This window comes from Pyrgilauda ruficollis, unplaced genomic scaffold, assembly GCF_017590135.1.
Source record: "Pyrgilauda ruficollis isolate IOZ18807 unplaced genomic scaffold, ASM1759013v1 scaffold101, whole genome shotgun sequence".
NCBI lineage: Eukaryota > Metazoa > Chordata > Aves > Passeriformes > Passeridae > Pyrgilauda > Pyrgilauda ruficollis.
In genome coordinates, this window is record NW_024508213.1 from 416,797 (window position 1) to 435,598 (window position 18,802).

The following is an 18,802-nucleotide window of genomic DNA, read 5'->3' on the forward strand; positions in this document are numbered from 1 at the left end:
CTGGTGGGACAACTTATTAATGGTGCTTGGTGGAAGAAATGAATATTCTTTATACTCTGCTCCATAGCTGGAATCACCTTCTTACCCTGCCTGATTCCTTGTTTTATAAGACTAATACATTTGCTGGTACAAGGTATGCAAATTGCAGCTATGCCTATTGACCCAGAGTGCACGAACGGAAAAACAAATCCAGTTTCAAAAATTATGAAATTAGAGGAGGAAGATCCACACAAGTAGGCTGCAAATGCCTTAGCAAAATTTGTAAAAACAATTAAACAGTAATGAATCAGAATATCAAAACTATCAAGAGATACCTCAGGAGGATTGAGAAAATGAGAGGTCGCGGCGGTGCCGGGGAGCGGGGCGGGCCCGGGCGGCGGGGCCTGTTCGGTTCCGTCCGCCGTCAACGCCGACCCCGGGCGGGGCGGGCAGCGAGCAGCGGCGGCGGGGGTCACCCCTCCCGGGATGTCGCAGAGTGCCATGTCCGAGACCTACGGTAGGATCCGGGTACGGGGTGAGGGGATCCCCCTCTCCGTCTCCCTCCTCCCCTCCGGGGGAGCGGGCCCGGGGCCGGGCAGTGCCCCCTGAGGAGCGGGGAAGGAGCCGGTGTGACGTGAGGGCTCCCCCGGCTCGGGCGGGTCCCTCTGCCCGACGCTGCCCTGAGTCCCCAGCACCTGCCCCGCCCGTGGCTCCCGGCCGGCCCGCAGGAGCGCTCCGAGTTATCCTTCAGGGAGCGGCTTGGGCGCTGCTTGTTGTGGTGCCGGGAGTCCAGCAGGAAACTTGGCAGTGCATGTCTGCTGGGAAAAGCTGCCCCTTCCTTTACTTGAAGATCGCGGGTGCTTCTGTGGTCAAGTTAAGGTTTCGGTCCTGGTTTCTTAGACGTGCCGGCGTCAGAAGGAGTTGACTGTGAGAGTGGGTTGGAGGGGAAAGATCAGTGGGTATGTTAGTATGTCCCTGTGTTGGCACGGGTGTCTGACTGCTACTGGTAGGAAGACATCCGATGGAGTAAGTCGGAGTGCAGGCACTGACAGGGCGTGTCCAGTGCGTCGCTGGGAAGCATCAAAGAGAAGTGAGGAGGCAAAGAGGCAAGCAGAGCTGGTATTGCTGGCTAGGTGGAGAAGATGAGAAGCAACTGAATAGTATTAATTTATTTTCTTTATAATTTTACTTGAATCTCTGCTTTGAATAGATTTCTTTTCTATCCTTTCCATACCATACAGTTCTGTAATATTTTCCAGTATAAAGATGCTGTTGTACATATAAATATATTCTAAAGCCATGTGGTAGGTTCATATTCCTAGTCCATGAGAGTAGGATCAGAATTGAATAGGAAATATTTGAATAATCAAAGCAAAATTGGACACAACAACTCTGGAAACCGTTTTGGAGGCTGGGTGTCCATCAGGAGTAGGTCAAGTGACCTGATTGTTTCCACTGTGTAAGTCATTTTATTTTCAATACTGTAGTCATCAGTGCTCAATGTTCTGTCCTGCTGGTCAGTGCTTCGATGTACAGCAAGTGCACAGAACTAAGGGCAAAAAAGGCAAGAGTGTGGGACAGCCCTTGAAGTGCCAACATTAGGATTCTCAAGCCCTACTTCTTTTGTCCCTCTGTTCTAGAAATATGTAAAAGTTACATGTAGAAACCAGAGGGGTGTGCTTTGTCCACCTAGATTTGAGTTTAAACAAGTTCTTCATGCCCTGTACTCCTGAGCTAGAACTGGGATCACTTTGGCTGTGCTTATGATGGTCTTTGAGCAAAAGAGTTGGTAGAAAACCAGAGATGACAGCATTTCAGTGGTGCTCCTCCTTTCATGCTGTAATACTAGGTAAGCCAAGTAGATGATTGATTGGTATCTTAAACCAGAACATTGAAACATTTTTTGCATTGTTGCAGTGATACAGAAAAGGGATAGTAAGCCCACTGGAGCTGTTGATACTTTCGTATTATTTTGGTATCCGAGAAAACAAGTCGTTGAAATGGAAGCTTTGTAGTTGTGGGTTGTTCCTGTTATTTGTTTAGTTCTTGTTTGGTATATTACCTTTTGGAGTTTCCATGTTTGTCCTATGCACACACAGGCTACAGAAAATTCAGAGCTAGAAGGCTTGAGAGTGTCGAGTTCTAGAGAACACAGAAGAATAAAAGCTAAATTGTAGCATAAAGTTTAACTAATGGCTCTACAATCTCTGACCATAACAGTAGTCAGTAACTACTTTTGCAGTGTCTTGTCCACATATGTAGCAGCCCCATTGACAAATCAAAGTTAGCAGTACCGTGTGATTAAATTATGGATCTTCTGTGCTTGATGATCTCTCTGGATTTAATGTGCTCACTGTCCTAACAAAGAGAGGTTTGTTGCTGACCAGCTGTTACAATGGCCATGGAGGATGGGAGAAGTATTAGGTCAGTTTTCTCCTGGTGACTGAGACTAGGGGTCACTGTATCCCCCTCCTGGAATCCCTGTAGCTTATAAATCCTTAAGTCATGAATTAGATTTTTCTTGTCACCTGAATTATGACCATTCTAATTACGTAACCTCAAGCTTTTTATCCCATACAGATAGGCTCAGAAAACTCATTGGTAGCTGGGTTGGTGTTTTTCTTCCCAATGTCACTTCGCTGTCTGTCTTTTATATGACTTTAATTTTGTTGTGAGGTTTCAACTTCTCTTTCTGTTGAAGGGGGGGGGGGGGTTCAATATTTTTCTTAATCTGCAGGGAATAAAGAGCCTTTCCACTGGCCACTGCTGTTAATTTCATGTTTCCTGGGTTTTTTCCTCCCTTAGTTTCTTTCTCCATGTCAAATTCTGTCTTCTTTGAAGGTTTTCTGTTCACTCACTCTTCACAACTTGTTCTGTCAATTATTGAGATTCTTCTCTCTTCCTTCTTTTCAAACAAAGTTCTGCAGCTTCTCAGTCTTGACACTAAATATTGCTTATAATTAATATTTTCACTCCTGCAAATCTCTTACATAAGTTGTGTATCTTCTGTTCTTAGCTTTCTTATCTATTCAATTATTTATGTGTTCAATTCAGTGTCTACTCAATTGTTATGTGTTCAATTTATTCCCATACAAAGTGCCAAAAATGACAAAACCAAACCAAACTTGAATACAAAATAACAATTTTGAGACTGGGTTTAGAAAAAACATTTTCCTGCTGCTTTTGTGAGAAAAGGGTTATTAATTTAGAAGTTTGACATTTAACATTGTAAACAGATCTCTTATTCATAGGAAAACTCTTTTAACTCAAGTTTTCTGAGATGTAATGGCCTTTCTGTAGATAATTGCCATATAACAACACATGCATGCTTTAGCTTGCTTCCCAGTGCAAAATATACATGTTTTTGTGGTAAAGACAGCCTGACAGAAAGTGGCTTATTCTTAATAAATAAATACAAAGCAACCTTTGGATTTTAAATGGTAGAAGGATGGAAGTTGTACTAGCATTGAATAAATGCAATGTGTAAGATTCAAGTCAAATCTCTTCATTCCTTAGTTCCTTGTGTTTTTTTCCACCAGCATCTACGAATCCCAATCTGGTCACATAAGTTTACCAATCTCTGTCATTGACAGAGAATGTATAGTCTTTCCATCCATTTGAAAATAATTCTTTTTGGTCTGGACAATTTGATTTGTCCTTTTCTTGGCATCCCATCCCATGCCATTTACCTGATGGTATTTGCATTTATCACCCTAGTGTTCAGTTTGTTTCAAATCTGATTTTGTTTCTTAGAGAGCATAGCTCTTTCACTTGTGAGAAAGCAGAATGCCTCTCTGAAGCATTCTTTTTGCAGATTGGAATAGAGCCAGGTTGATCTGTTCTACCTGTTTATCTTGTTAACTTTCTGCTGGAGAAAGGAGTAAGCAATGGGAATAGCTCCTCCTTTCATTTAGAGGCAGCATGTGCCAGTAGGAATGCTTCAGAGCTCTCTTTTCCCCTGCCCTCTGCCGTGAATGAGAGAGTTCCGAAGGGTCTGCATTAGTGAATATAAATTCTACTCTATAGCAAGGAGTTCAAACTGAGAATGGGGATATAATTTTGGTCTCCCCCTACCCTACTGTATTAGCAGCATGAAGGAAACAATTTAATTCTCACTGCATTCTAAGGACTAAGCTACAGCATCTCAGAAGCTGTTTTACTCTTTCTTCTGCTGGAGCAGACTTCAGTCAAAGGAGGAGGTTGGATGTCTGGGGGTGGTTGCCACACCAACCATCTGGTTTTGCTGGTTCTTGAGTCAAAGCCCACAATTGTCTCTCTTCTCCTTTCCCCTCAGCTCACACTGCACCACCACCCCCAAAAGAAAAAAAAACAAACACAAAATACATTATGTAATTTATGTAGTTTAACAGCTTGTGCTGCTGGTTCATCTTTAGGGTGAAGCCACAATTTTATTCCTTTTTGCCTGTGCTAGGAAATGTTTTATTTCCTGCACCCCCTACCCTGTTTGGGATCAGGTGATGCATGTAGCACTCAGAGGGGTATAAAGCTGATTCTTTATAATACCTTATTTCCTATAAGCCATGCTGTGCTGCATTTCATCTCCTTATGATTTCTGTAGTGCATGTTTTGTAACCTTTCTTCCCTTTAGCACAGAGTTCAGTTTTGATCCTAAATCCCTTCTATTTATACAATAAATGATTGTATAAAGACAATCTTATTTAAAGGTGAAGTGCTTTAACGTTTCTAGACCTTTTCAGTAGCCAGCATGGCAGCAAGCATTTGTAACATCTGAATGCTGTTGCTTTCAGCTTTTCTATGAAGGAGGAGCAACAGAATTCAAAAGAAAAGTTTCTCTAGGGTGACAGCGTTGGCAGCTGACTGGAATGCTGGAGCTCTGAGCTGCTTTGTCAATAGGAAAAAAAAAAAAGGAGATAAAAAAAGCTATGAAATTAAGTAAGCTAACTCCTCTGGGAAGAGGACACCAAAAAGAAAAACAAGAGCAATTAAGCAGTAGTACAAACACTAGAATGCTTTGCTGAAATTGCCAAGTTTGAGACCACAGTGATGGTCTAAAATAAGCTGTCTGCCCAATCTCATTTGATTTCTGTGCTTCAAAACTGTGCTATATTTTACATACATGTATAGCTTAAAGAGAAAACATTTCATATTCTAAATCATGTGCTAAAGTAAGTAATAAAAATATAGTTGATGTGGTACCAGTTGTCATACAGAATGACTTTATAAGAAAGAAATTGCAGAATAACAAGATGAAAAATGTTCTCCCTGTTCTTACCTGGTATTACATTATTTGATAATAGGCTGGCTTGTGAACTTGAAAGTTTGTTAAATCTTGGTATTTTTAACATTTGGTATTGGCAAAGCCTTTTTCTTGTCATTCTTTGCAATTGATTAAATGTGCAGAGTATTCCATATTTCCTGAACCATGTTATCCAGTGCCCATGGATGAACTGATAACATAAGTCTAAAAGCTTTTTGTTAGTCTGAATAATTTACATAAAATTAGAGTTTAAAAGGATAGAAGCATGGTTATATGTGTGAAGGTATCAGTGTCTTTAAGTCTACATGTTTTTGGAAACATTGCTGCCTTTGGTGCAGAAAGGTTTTAAATTTTTTGTTAGAAGGCTGACATTTTCATTTTATGAAGTGAACTAAAACACATTTCTCTCAGTTTGGTGGAATAAAACACATTTCTCTTATTTTCACACTGTGGAAGAAGTGAATTATGACTAGTTTTCAAGTTTCATCTTAAAAAGGCCATTTGCTATTTTGTCAGATGGAAATTTATTTTTTATCTACTAAGTAAGCAGGCATTGAACTAGCATCTAAGTGATTTATTTGTAGGAGAGTCTCTCTTTTAAATTTGTCTGGCACAGTAGAATCTGGATAGGAATTAGAAGTCTGTTCTGAAGTGCTGCTAAAAGATATTATCAACTTAAAGACATTAATATAAAATCCCCAAATAGCACTGTTGCTTTCAGAGCAAAATATAAAGCACCTCAGCTTAAAACACCTCAGGGAAAAATACACTGCTGTTCTGATGCTCCTCCAGGTCAGTGCCTGGCAGTGACATGGCTGTCCCAAGGCCTGACTGGCCTGCGGCCTGTCTGTGCAGAAGGGAGCAGTGTGCTGAATCTGCTGCTCGGTGTGGGTTTGTGGGCTGCACAAATACACCTTCCTGATCCACATCTGACAACCAGTGCTTGCAGTAACGGTGCAAATTAGTGGGGGAATAGAGTTTTGGTTTCAGTCTTTCCCTGGTTTAGGTTTGCAGTAGCTGTTGTACTACTGTCAATAACATGAGTCTTCCACTGGAGAAAAAGAAAGGTAAACATAAATTTTATAATTGTTTTTAAGGAGAAAATCTGACAAACAGCATTCACCAGATACAAAGTAGAACCAGTTTTGATTGGATTTCAGGTTTATGTTTTGAAAAATGACAGAATCAGAAACAGATTATTTTAAATATGTCTGTGTCTCAGCATATCTTGCATTTTGAGGTACTCTGAAAGTTCTAAAACCAGTGATATTATACACACACACACACTCACACACAATAGTTTAAATATACAAAATGGTGTAAAAGGCAGCTAACCAGTGATATTTGATCCATAAAACTTGAAACTTGGCTTTCTTTGATATGCATTTTTTCTTAGCCTAACACTTTGGGCTATTTATGATACCTACATTTCATGCTAACAGTGAAGGGTTCTCAGCTTCAGCGTGTTTCGCAGTTGAGATGACATGAAGGGCCCTTCTTTAGAGGAGTTAACAAAATTTTCACAACCTGAAGGAAAATCCTTTTTGTAACTTTTTTTTTTTTTAATCCAGAAAGCATGAGCAGCTGGGTGGGGGCGTGACGAATGAGAGGATTTTTGGAACAGAAAATCTTGAGCATGTAAATGGTCATATTTGTGAGCAAGAAACAGCCGCCTTCTGAGATGGGTAAAATTCAGAATCTATTCCGAGCCCGTTACAGCATTTGAAACAAGAAGGGCAAAATGTAATAAAGCAAAAATCTTTAGTAAAACATTACCTCATTTTAAATATAAATAAAATCCAGAAGGCAGGTGAAGATGAAGAACAGTAGACATTTCCAGGACTCATAACCCTGTCTTTTTAACAGTGGGAATCTTCTTAGCCTTTGAGAAACTTGCTTGTTCCTTTTGCCATTGCTAGGGAGTGTTTGATATACCATAACAAGTAACTCTTCCATGAAATGGAATGAGCACATAGATCTGTGTGCATCTTAAATTCAGTTTTTGAAACTAAGTACTCAAATAGAGGTCCTGGTAGAGGATTGTATCATTCTTTGACTTACTTAGCATAATTTAGTTTTGTTTTTATTCAGCCGTTCCCTGGGCCAGTACTCATGTAGCCCACTTGACAGCTTTGAACACTCTTAACAAAATTAATGTTTTTATTGTTGTTGATGTTACAAACTAAGTAATTTTCTTTGCATTCTGTTTCTTAGAGAAACAATGCAATAAAGAGTAAAAATTCTGCTTCTAGTAGAAAAATAAATAGGGAATCTTGCATGAGCTGTAAAGGTTGCCTTGGTGGCAGCATATTAGGAAAAGCAGTTGTAAGCTTTCTAATCATTTATCATTTTTGAGAGCTGCAAGACAGGGAAGCTTTCTTCAGTCTTCAGCAAAACTGAAAACAGATTTGTGGTGGTGGCATTAAAGCATTTTATGTAACTGCTGAAACAATAGAAATGGGCCATAAATCTTGAACGTGTGTATTACCAATGAACATTGATATAAATGGCTCATAAATAGGTAACAGAAATACATGTATATTAATTTAACATGTGGAAGAAATGTAAAACTAGGCATCCCAGAATAAAAATTATTTCTTCCCTCTAAATTTTGTAGAGAAATACTGTGGTTGTCCCAGCTGTACAAGGATTAAAAACAAAGCATGAGTATTAAACTGTTAATAGAGATTTTCAAATTAATGTAAATTAAAAACAAAACAAACAAAAAAACCCACAAAAAACCCCAAAAAAAACCATCCAAAAAAAAAAAAAAAAAAAAAAACCCACACAAAAAAAGAAAAAAAAATAAAACCAAAACCAACCACAACTACCCCTCTCTGGAGTTTTAGATTTTGAGAAATTATATCATTATATGTTTGTGTTGACTATAGTTAATACTTTACACGCTCTTAAAACACATTACTGGAATACAAGCCAGCCATTTACCTGTGGTTGAGCCTATTTTAACTGAACTCAGATTCAGCTATTTCTGCTGTGTTGTGTCTTTTTTGCCTCTCCAGAAAGAAGAATTCTTAGTTCTTGCTGTGTAACATCACTATTGCAGACACTGGATGATTCTTCAGATGTATTGCTATTTTGCTAATTTTGTCATCTATTCCCTTCTCTTTGAAATAACAGCTTACAAGAGAATAGCTGGCTTGTGGTTTTGGTCTTGTAACAAAAGTGTGAGTCCATACTAAAATTTAGCAATTTCTTTTTCTTTCAATCTTCAGATTTTCTGTTTAAGTTCTTGGTGATAGGAAATGCTGGAACTGGAAAATCCTGTTTGCTACACCAATTTATTGAAAAGAAATGTAAGTACATATGAAGAACAGTAAGAGTTCTCCACTGCCTTGTACCAGAGGTAAAGGCTCTGCCTACATTAGTACCTACCATTGATAGGGAAGTTCCCCTAATTCTCTTTTTGTGTAGGTGAGGATTTTAGTAAAGAATTATGTTCAGAACTGTGATGTAAATTCTTATTGCTCACAATTTGTCTTTAATCTAAAACCTAATATGGAGCGTTACTTTCTGTTATTCTCAAACAAATACAACAAGATGTTGGTGAAAATACAGGCTTGCTTTCTGTGAGAACTATAATTTGCAGCTGCAAGACTCCCTGGATATATAGTACAGACTTGGATCTTGTAGAAAAAATAATGAAAGAAAAGCTGAATTGGTTGAGTACATTTAGAAAGCCTGTAGCATCTTGCAAAATAAATAGTAACTCTGTTTTCTTTGTTAAGGACTGTGGTCTGTGATAAATATTGATAGAGATTCGGTTGTGAAAGTTATTCAGAGATGAACAGATAACATAAAAGAAAAAATTCTGTTGGATTGTACATTTGGTATCAAGATTAAACAAAAATAGTATGCATTTAGAAACCTTTGTGAATCTAAGGTGACTGTTGTCTTTCTCAACCAAACAGTAATTCACCTTATCTCTTGAGGAATTCTTAAGGATTATGATGTGTAAGCACTAAAGAGCACGGCTTGATTCTTGAGTGAACTTGAAACAAGCCCTTGCTTCTAGTAAGGGCAGCTGTAAATTGCTGAGATTCTGTGGTATCAACAGCATACACAGAGCAAGTATCTTAACTTTGTGCATTTAAAAAGAATTGGCTCTTGCATATTCATGGACAAGACTGTGTGCATTCTCATTAATTTTAATTTTAAAGGCATCAAAGTATTAGAAAACACAGCTGGAAAAAAGTGTACAAAAAGTATCTTGCTACTTAATAAAGTGAACTGGAAATTATTTAAAGCAGGCCTTTCTAGTAGTGAGTTTGAATTGACTAAACTATCAAAAATTGTAAGAACGTTCATTTCTGTGTGGTGGCAGTGAGCTTATGACCTGCACTGAATTTGGTGGTTCAGGACGTTTGTAATTTGAACACTGAGGAGTTTTTGATTATATCTAAATTGGTTTTTGTAAAAACTATTCACTAAATATTCTTCAAATAAGTTTTGTTTTCTTTCTTTTTTCGTAGTCAAAGATGACTCAAATCATACTATAGGAGTGGAATTCGGTTCAAAGATCATAAATGTTGGTGGTAAATATGTGAAATTGCAGATATGGGATACAGCAGGACAAGAGCGGTTCAGGTATGCTTTTCAGCCATTTTATTAAGTGTTATTACAATTGCTGCTGTGAGTGGTGGATATTATTTATCTCTGCTTGTAAGCAGGCAAAGCTTTTTGGTCAGTGGAACTGTTTGCTTTCATATTAACCTTCCAGCCTGGACACAGTGATACAAATCCATCAATTTCAGTAGAGCAGTGCTGCCTTGCAAGGTCTGAATTTCTGCCCTTTCTTTCACTGGGTATTTTCTGTTAAGGTGTATGAGTGGAATAGGTGGCTAAAATCTTGCTCACCAGCCAAATTCATAATTAACTATTTTAACTAAGTGTATGCTCTTAACTCTGTTTAGGGGACCTTCTATTGGTTGGAATAAGTAAATGTCAGGAAGCTGTAAGCTGTTCAAAATCTGCATGAAAGCAATTGCACAGTATAATTTTATACAGTTTTATTAGAGAAGAAGAAAATCAGTCAAATTCATTGGGGTGAATACATTACTAGAAAGACTAAGATATCTTAAGTTTCTTAGAGAAAAAACAATCAATTTGTCAGCTTATAACAATCAGTGCACTTTTAATGCTGTATTTTAAGTGTTCTACATCTGAGGAATAGATAAAACGTAGAAAAAATCTAATGGATTCCTGGGTACATTCATCATCAAATAGGACATCAATTTTTAAAATATATTTTGGGGGGAATGGAGTGTGTGTCTGAGGTCTCTTTGTTTTGGGAGACGGGTTGGTTAACAAAGGTGAGCGTGATGGTAGAAGTCTGAGTATCGGGCAGCAACCCAGGTAGATGTCTTCTATCAGACAAGTCCTTTGGATATACTTCTGACTAAATAAAGCTGGGCTGTGATATATAGTCTTCATTAACGAGGTCTCTTCAGTGTGTTGGCCAGATATCAGCCTCCAGTTCTGTATCTGGTCATGTATTATGATGATTTGTATACCTTCAGCACCACGTGGATCATAATGGACTCTGAGAATCCTCATACAGATAAATTTAATCTAAGTACTTCATCAAAATCCTGGTTGTAATTAGTCTGCTGCTGCACAGCTGATAACATTGTCTAAAAAACATGTTTTGTTTTAAATATGTAAATAAGAATTCTGTTTCATAGTACAGATTGTGTTATATTAATGCAGATTTTAAACAATGAAGGCACCACAGAAATGTATATTTGGAAATGTGTATAAATTAAGTTATTAAATGTGTATAAATACAGAAATGTGTATTTGTGATTCTATTTCAGGTCTGTAACAAGGAGTTACTACAGAGGGGCTGCAGGTGCTTTGCTTGTCTATGATATAACCAGGTAAGAAGGCCAGCAGCTCTTTTGCTCATAGACTGCCAGATCCAATTAATGCACAATGATTCCTCCCCAAGTACCTAATGCTCTAATCAAGATTGGGCAGGAAGAAAAGAAAGAAAGTGTAAGAAGTACTTCTGTTTCAGTGCATATTTAAGCTTTGGAACTTGCTTACATGAGATACTGTGATGTCAGATGTGAACAATCCTAAAGGGTTACACAAATTTGTGGGGATTGGCCCCTCCAAGTCACTGATCTAATAATGGTGAACTACATGCAGCCACTGGCTCAGCAAGCCCTGCCACAGAAACAAGAGCGGACTTCAGCCACCCTTAACCAAGGTGATGCACCCTTTCTTGTGGAAACTGCTGATCAGTGTGCTGTGATAGATGGTCATCCTCTGGAGAATCTAGCTCTGCCTACACATTCTTTAACTGTAGGCCAAAATTCTGTTAATCTCTGCATGTTTAAATATTATAGGCAGCCAATAAAACTCCTTACCATTACACGTGTTCACATTCTTCCTGCTAACATTGACTGATACTTGTCAGATAAGTTTTGGGTTGGTTAATGGTGGTTCACTAGGTTGTTTCTTGTTGTTCTGTGAGTGAAGGGTTCTCTCAGCAGGCTTTGAAATCTGTGGTCTGTGCTTTAGGTCAGCTGGAGTCGCCTGTCAGTCTTAATGCTTGAAAGCTTTCTCGCTGACCACTGCTACAATGTCAAGTGGTGTGTGCAGGGTGACTGCCTGCAGTGTAGGTCCTGACACCGGTGTGAAAGTTCAGGCATGCACATCTACACAAGCCTCGTAAATTTGTACAGTCCCACTGGTTATTTAAGTATCAGTTGAATTCCAAGTGGAACAATATCTCATTCTGTTATCCCAAAATGTCATGCACAAAAGGTCAAAACTAGATAACAGCTCAAAATTTTAGCTTTTCACATTAACACATTTTTACAATTTATAATTGTGTGTTTATAATTGTGATTATTTTATAGTTGTGTGTTTATATATTGTGATTAATTTTATTTTGATTTTTAAAAATTCAAGCTCTTAAATAGTTTCATGATGGAATTTGATACTCTTCCCAGTCCATCACTGGCACACTGAGATGTGTAGGTGCCTTGCCTGGCTACCAGCATTTTGTTTGCCACAAACACAGATTTGCTGTCTGATTTTGGTTTGGTGAGCTGTTCACGAGAAATGAGTATGTCCTAATAAAAGATTTCATGTCCTGCACAGCCGGGAAACCTACAATGCACTTACTAATTGGTTGACGGATGCAAGAATGTTAGCAAGTCAAAATATTGTGATAATACTGTGTGGAAACAAAAAGGATCTTGATGCAGATCGTGAAGTCACTTTTTTAGAAGCGTCCCGGTTTGCACAGGAAAATGGTAAGTACAGAACCTTCATGTAGCATTCAAAGATGGATAATCCTTCAGATCATTTACATTTTTGTGTAGTTAGGCTGTACTTTGTACCCTGTCTACAGAAAAGAGTTCTGTCAGTACCTGAGGCCCAGAGAGGCGGTGCCTGCAGTGAAAAATACATGTACTACTTAAATCCCATTAGCAGTGGTTCTTCCACTCACAGCTGCTTCTTTAAGAATACCCTCTATATGGAGATACATTCTGTAGGAAATGTAATACAACTTCAGGTATTGCCTTGCCTCCAAGCAGCTGAGGAGAAAATGAAGGACATGAATTCCCATTTTTCAGCATCTTAAAGACTCTGTAGATAACAGACAAAGTTGTATGGGGTGTGCTGCAGTTGGAAGCAATGAGTTCTACTCATTGAAAACTGACTTCAGTGCAGGGCATGAGTCCAGAAAACTATTACCTGGTCTGTAGCATTCATAATTGCCAGTTTGAGGACATGATTCTGTGTCAGCTAAAGCCATGAGTCTGAGTTTCTGTGCTGCAATCCTGCCATCAGCAAAACATGGTTTTGCTTTTATCAATCAAAGTCTTTTCTACCAACTCTGGTTACTGGCTGTGCTTTTGCATGTAACCTCCATTAATGGGAAACTGTATGAAGTTTGGTTTCAAGTACAGTTTTGCATTCATAGCCCAGGTTATCTTTGGATTCCAGCTTTCTAGGGTCTCTGAATAAATTTTAGAGGATGTTTTTTGTGGTTTTTAAAGGAACTAATCAAAAGTTAGTTTATCTGGACCATGCTTTTTGACTGTAGATCTCTGTAAAAATATTCTTATTGTTCCTGGCTTTCACACTTTGAATTACTATACCTGCTATTCCAGACTTGTTTTAAGGATTTTTTTTTGTGTCAAATGCAGAGCTGATGTTCTTGGAAACAAGTGCTCTAACAGGGGAAAATGTGGAAGAGGCCTTTGTACAGTGTGCAAGGAAAATACTCAATAAAATTGAATCAGGTAAATTAAGCTTTATATTTATAAATCTTTTATCTGAAAATAATAATAAAATAAAAGTGCACATGGAAATATCATCATTCAAAGTCCTCTAATAGAATTAAACCAAAAAACCCAAAATTTCATTTTGGTAAAATAACCTATTTGTTTTCTAACTGCTTCTCATGTAATAGATAGGAATGGATGTCTGAGTGAGATCTGTATATCCAGAAAGAGGTGGTGGTGTGAATTGTGGGTGATGTTTACCTTAACATCAGGTCTGAGTGTAGGTTCTGTATTCTATGGCTTGCTGCATCCCTACAAATACCAAGCCTGATGTTAGACAGTTTTTGTAGTCCAGAATAAAAACCTAATATCAGGGCAGTCATAACTTAAATTCTGCTTCTCATGTGTAATGGGAAATACAGTCAAGAGAGCATGAACAGTAATACTAAACATTTCAGGGATGTTTCCTAGCAACTCTTTCTCTGAAGTGACCTCTCTGCCTCTCAGTTGAAATCATTTTTCCTTTTGCAGATCTGGAAATATACCAGAAGCTTCTCAACACAAGTGGGCAGGTTTCTGCTGGAGACAGTCTCCTATGTGCTAGATATCATTACAGCTAATTTGCATTCCAGTTTTTCTTTTTTTCTAGCTGCTTGATATCTTTAAAGTTTTAAGTATTGGCCATATTGAAAAGTCTGTCTTGGATTCTAATTACATGTTTCCTATGCCAAACACAAATTCTTAGATTAAAATTATATGATATTATATGTTCAAAGGAATTTTCTGATTACTGCATCAAATCAATGCCAAACAGCAGCTTTCATTTTAAACAAACAAACAAAAAGAACCTAAACAAACCCAAAACCCAAATGAAAAAAGAAAGTTAGCTAGTTTTTCATGATACTGTAGTTTGATGACTGCTTTAAAGAGGCACTGCCACCACAGAATTAAGTCTTATTTTTTGTGAACTGCTCCTGGCTTTTTTTTGTGCCAGCACACATCCATTGAATCATGCAAAAATGGAGACTATAAGGATATTGTGGAGGTCTCTCTCAGCCAGACCACCATACAGCCATAAGAACAGTTCTGAAGACAAAGGGTGTGAAGTAGGCAGTAGCTGGTTGATCATTTTCCCTGGGGAGCAGTTCTTTTCAGAATCCTTCTATCAGATTGATCCATTTTTGTTTGGCTTGGTATCTACAGTACTGTTTTCTTTGCTTATGAAGCTCTGAAAGCAGGAAATTTTTAACTGTATTCACAGAAACCATTTTAGACCTTTCTTTTGCTCAAGGTAGTGCAAATGCATTTCTTGTTTGCAGCCTAACTGAGACATTGCTTTGTCATCACTATCAAGGGCATATGGTTAAATTAGAGGAGAAAATTATTCAGGTTTGAAATTGCCTAAAAGCAGACAGAATTGAGATAATCTCTCCATAAATAGATCAGAATATAATTATGCTTTTTCTTTAATCTAATGTTAATGGTTAATTTAGAATGTATTATTTGCACATGACCTATGTTCTTGTGACCATTTTGTTTCTCATTAGGAGAATTGGATCCAGAAAGAATGGGCTCAGGTATTCAGTATGGAGATGCTGCCTTGAGACAGCTGAGGTCACCACGCAGAGCACAAGCACAAAGTGCTCAAGACTGTGGGTGTTAGAGAAATAAAACGCAAAATCCCAAATACTTACTTTAGATACAGAAGGTAAGGCTAAAAAAGTCCTGGGGTGGTGGGCAAACTAGCATATTTCATAAATGTGCTGTATTGTGTGCTTGCCTTTTTCCCAGTTGCCTGTAAGTTAAAGAGAATCTATTGAAATAATGCACAGTGGAATGGATTGGTGTTTCTATACTTTGGTCTTTGTTCTTGCGTGCTGGGAACACTAGGGCTCTTAGTGAAGTATTTCTAAATCTTAGCTTAATCTGAGTAATGCTGGGGAAAACATTTTAAAATTCTCTATTCCTGAAACACATTATAGGCCTAATAGCTACCTAATGCACTGTAGAGAAAGTGAATCAGTTCTGTTGCATTGGGAACAAACATTAGTACAAGTAAGCATTCACAAAATGTATGGTACAGTATCTTGTCGTAAGCTATTATAAAGTCTTGTCTGAAAATGAGGCTTAAACACTGAGACTCAAAAATTAAAAATAACACTAAATTTCAAACTTCCTCTGACTTTTTTGCCCTACCTAAAAGCAGCCTGAATTTATTCTGATTCCTGTCTGCTATAAGCAGAAATGTAAAGAAGAGTAGTTATTTGTTGCTTAAGCAATGTTGTCATCTAAAATAGTTCTTCTGGGGCTGTTGCAGCCTAGGAAATAGGTGTGCAGTATTCTAAAGTTCTTCCAAAGATGTTGTTCAGAGAAAGTGAGGAAAGAATTTTTCCCTTTAGCAGTTGTAGGAGAAGAGACATAAGTCACATAAACTCCTAAGAACAGCTCTGTGATTAGTCTTGCTTATGTTTAGAAGACAGTTGTCTTAAGACTCTTCTCAACAGTCACTGGATTTTACATAACTCTTTGCAGTATGCAGTGGCTCTTAGGGCAGTCCTTTCTCCCTGTGTAGTTAATTATTCTGCTTATTTAATAATTATTTCTCTAGTACAAGGACAGTGATATCAAATAAGTACTGCAGGCATAGTTACTGCATCACATTTACTGTATTCATTCATCAGCTTGAGTAGTGCACACAGCAGAAGCTTTATGGAATATTAAATAAGGCAGCACATAATTCTACATTCTCATATTTTTTTCCTGTGTTCTGGGAGCTTAGCCCCCAATTAAAGCCCAGAATTTTAAATAATGAATCCCTGAACTGCTTTCCTCTCATACAATTCCATTCTTCAACTAAGAGACTGCTAGAAAAGGGATTTAAAGTTCAGCTTTGGTATGGCCCTACAGAAATGAAAATTTATTATCTTATTTCAAGAGCTTAGTTTTCAGATTGATCAGATATGGGTAATTAATAGAGTTCTTACATATTTTATAGCTGTCCTTGCAAATGGTGTTTGAAGAAACAGAAAAGCTTGAAGGCTATGCAGTTTTTAAAAACATCTTTCCGCTACCTACAAACAGAGCAGACCACTGACAGAAAGGTGTCCTGTGGTAGGGGGCAGGAATGTGCACAACACAGAAGTCTGGAAAGTGAACTGGATAGTTTGCTGGACAATATTAAGGCTCATACCTGTATGTAAATGTTTTCCGTTACCTGTTTTTGTTCTTTCACCTCTAGTTTAAAGCATTGCAATGTACTGTAAATAATGTAACAGTAAATTTACAAAGCATGGTATACTTATGTATGCTATTAGAATGTTGCACTATAAGCAGTTTAATATTTTATTTTTTTATCATATAAACAAATTTAACTGAGGTAGGCTTTGTCACGTTTGTTTGTTGCACAATAGTTTGTATTTACAACCAGAATTATAAAACCACTGGCAACTGTCAGTGAGAGCTTGTTGGTTTATTTTTTCCTACTCAGTTTGCCACATTCTAACAAGCTGTTGACAGGATCAATTCTTAACATGTGGTTATGACCCATACTTCTGTATCCTGATAGTCAAGTTGGAAAAGGCAAGTTAAAGCACAAGAGCAGAGCAAGAATGCTACACTGAGCTATACCATCTTTCATGAAATTAGACTTCTGTTTATTCCCTTTGTCCTGAATTTTTGGTTCAAATAGATGTTTATCTGAAAAGTATGCACCTTGGGTTGTTTCTGAATTAAATGGAATTAAGCATGCTTTGTACTTGAAAAGCCTGGGTTTAGGCCGTTGGGTCCAAAAACTTTCATGTTGTGTCACTCCTCTGATTGTTGTATTTAGGATTGGATTTGTTACAGAACTGATAACAATTATTCCCAAAGGCATTCTCTTCCTGGTAAGAGTGTGAAGTATTTTTTGAAGCAGCATAATTGTATTCTCAAGAACATCAGAGAACTCCAAAGAAGCTTACCTGTCTTAATCCTCAGATCAGTTTGGCTTTCAGAACTGCAAATACTTACCAAAAGCAAGTCCTCTGGAGTAGGAAGTTGGATGGAGCTGTCTCCTCCACCAGTCCAAATAGCCAGTTATTAATTGGGATGTGTTACCCCCCAGAGCTGAGGAGGGTGTTGGTTCCAAAACCCCAAACAGTTCTGGAACACTGAAAAAAGATGAGGTACTGGGTGGTCTATTCCACCACATGCCATTCCACAACCCAATCAGGTTTCTTGGCACACTGATAAAAGCCTAGCACTAACACAGCACAAGCAGAGCTGAAGGTTGTTCTCCTGACACTGTTAGAGCAGTGGAAGGGGTGTTGGCTATTTATTGATCAAAACCTTTCTCTTATTACAGTAGCATTTGAAAGGAGCAGAGGACTGTTGCTAATAAATAGAAATTTCAGTGGTTTCACAGGAATTTTCGTCTACTTTCTGTCCCTTTTACATACAAGGCCTCTTTTATACTTGGTTCTTATGATAATTTTGGTCAAGTGTCTCTGGTTTAAAAAGCAGTAAACAGTTTTATTCTTTCAGTAACTGTCTTAAAGCTGTCCCCTTCCTCCCTGGAAGGAAAGACTAGTGTCATTATAATGAGTTTGGACATGTTTTTACCATTTTTTAATGTATACTCCCACTGTATACACATTAACCCGGTTAATGTGCATGTTTTGTAGTATCTCAGCCTTTTATGCTGCATATCTTGCTGACCTTCTAAAAATAAATTTTCTAAAACTGCAACTTCTTAGAGAAGTACTGTTGCAAGCAATAGCTCTCAGCAGTGCAAACTCTACTGTTTACTATTGCTCTTCTGAGAGTCTTTTATTTCTAAAAATAAACATCATGCCAATATCAGCCTTGGAGTGTATTTCAAGCTTTAGCATTATCGTTGACATCTAGCTCACCTGAACAGTAAGTCATAAATAGGCTATGTATGTTTTCAGGGTAAAATTCTTACTTTATCAAAGCAAGATGGGTGGGAGTTTTACATGAAATACCACCAGGTACCTATATGTGAGGTTTCATTGGATGTGAAGCTTTAGCTGTTCAGCCCATTAAGAGATTTAAATGTCTTATTAAAGCCTGTGTCTTGCCTTTAATGAGTCTGTTGGCCTACAGTATTTCATTTAATGCTTGTATCTAGCACCAAATAAAGAATCTTCCTTGATTTTCTTCCAGTAGATCCTGTGTACTTATACAAGCTTTGTCTGTTAAGTGAAGTCAATAACATGACTGTTGGGCCACTCACATAGTATTCACAGTTGCCTCATCTTATCCTTTCTCTGTATTCAAATAGGTATTGCTCATGAGTTCCCTTAAGACCTATAAAAAAGCC

The 18,802-nt window shown here is 37.9% G+C and overlaps 1 protein-coding gene across 1 annotated transcript; it reads left to right on the forward strand.

Moving 5' to 3' along the window:
* Nucleotides 1-350: 350 nt before the first annotated feature.
* RAB4A (RAB4A, member RAS oncogene family) lies at nucleotides 351-18,639 on the forward strand. The gene is made up of 8 exons (XM_041468572.1): nucleotides 351-496; nucleotides 8,452-8,532; nucleotides 9,709-9,823; nucleotides 11,053-11,115; nucleotides 12,350-12,504; nucleotides 13,405-13,500; nucleotides 15,030-15,190; nucleotides 16,478-18,639. Exons 1-7 carry the CDS (start codon nucleotides 466-468, stop codon nucleotides 15,143-15,145), a joined length of 657 nt encoding a protein of 218 aa, XP_041324506.1. The 5' UTR covers nucleotides 351-465; the 3' UTR covers nucleotides 15,146-15,190; nucleotides 16,478-18,639.
* Nucleotides 18,640-18,802: the final 163 nt, after the last annotated feature.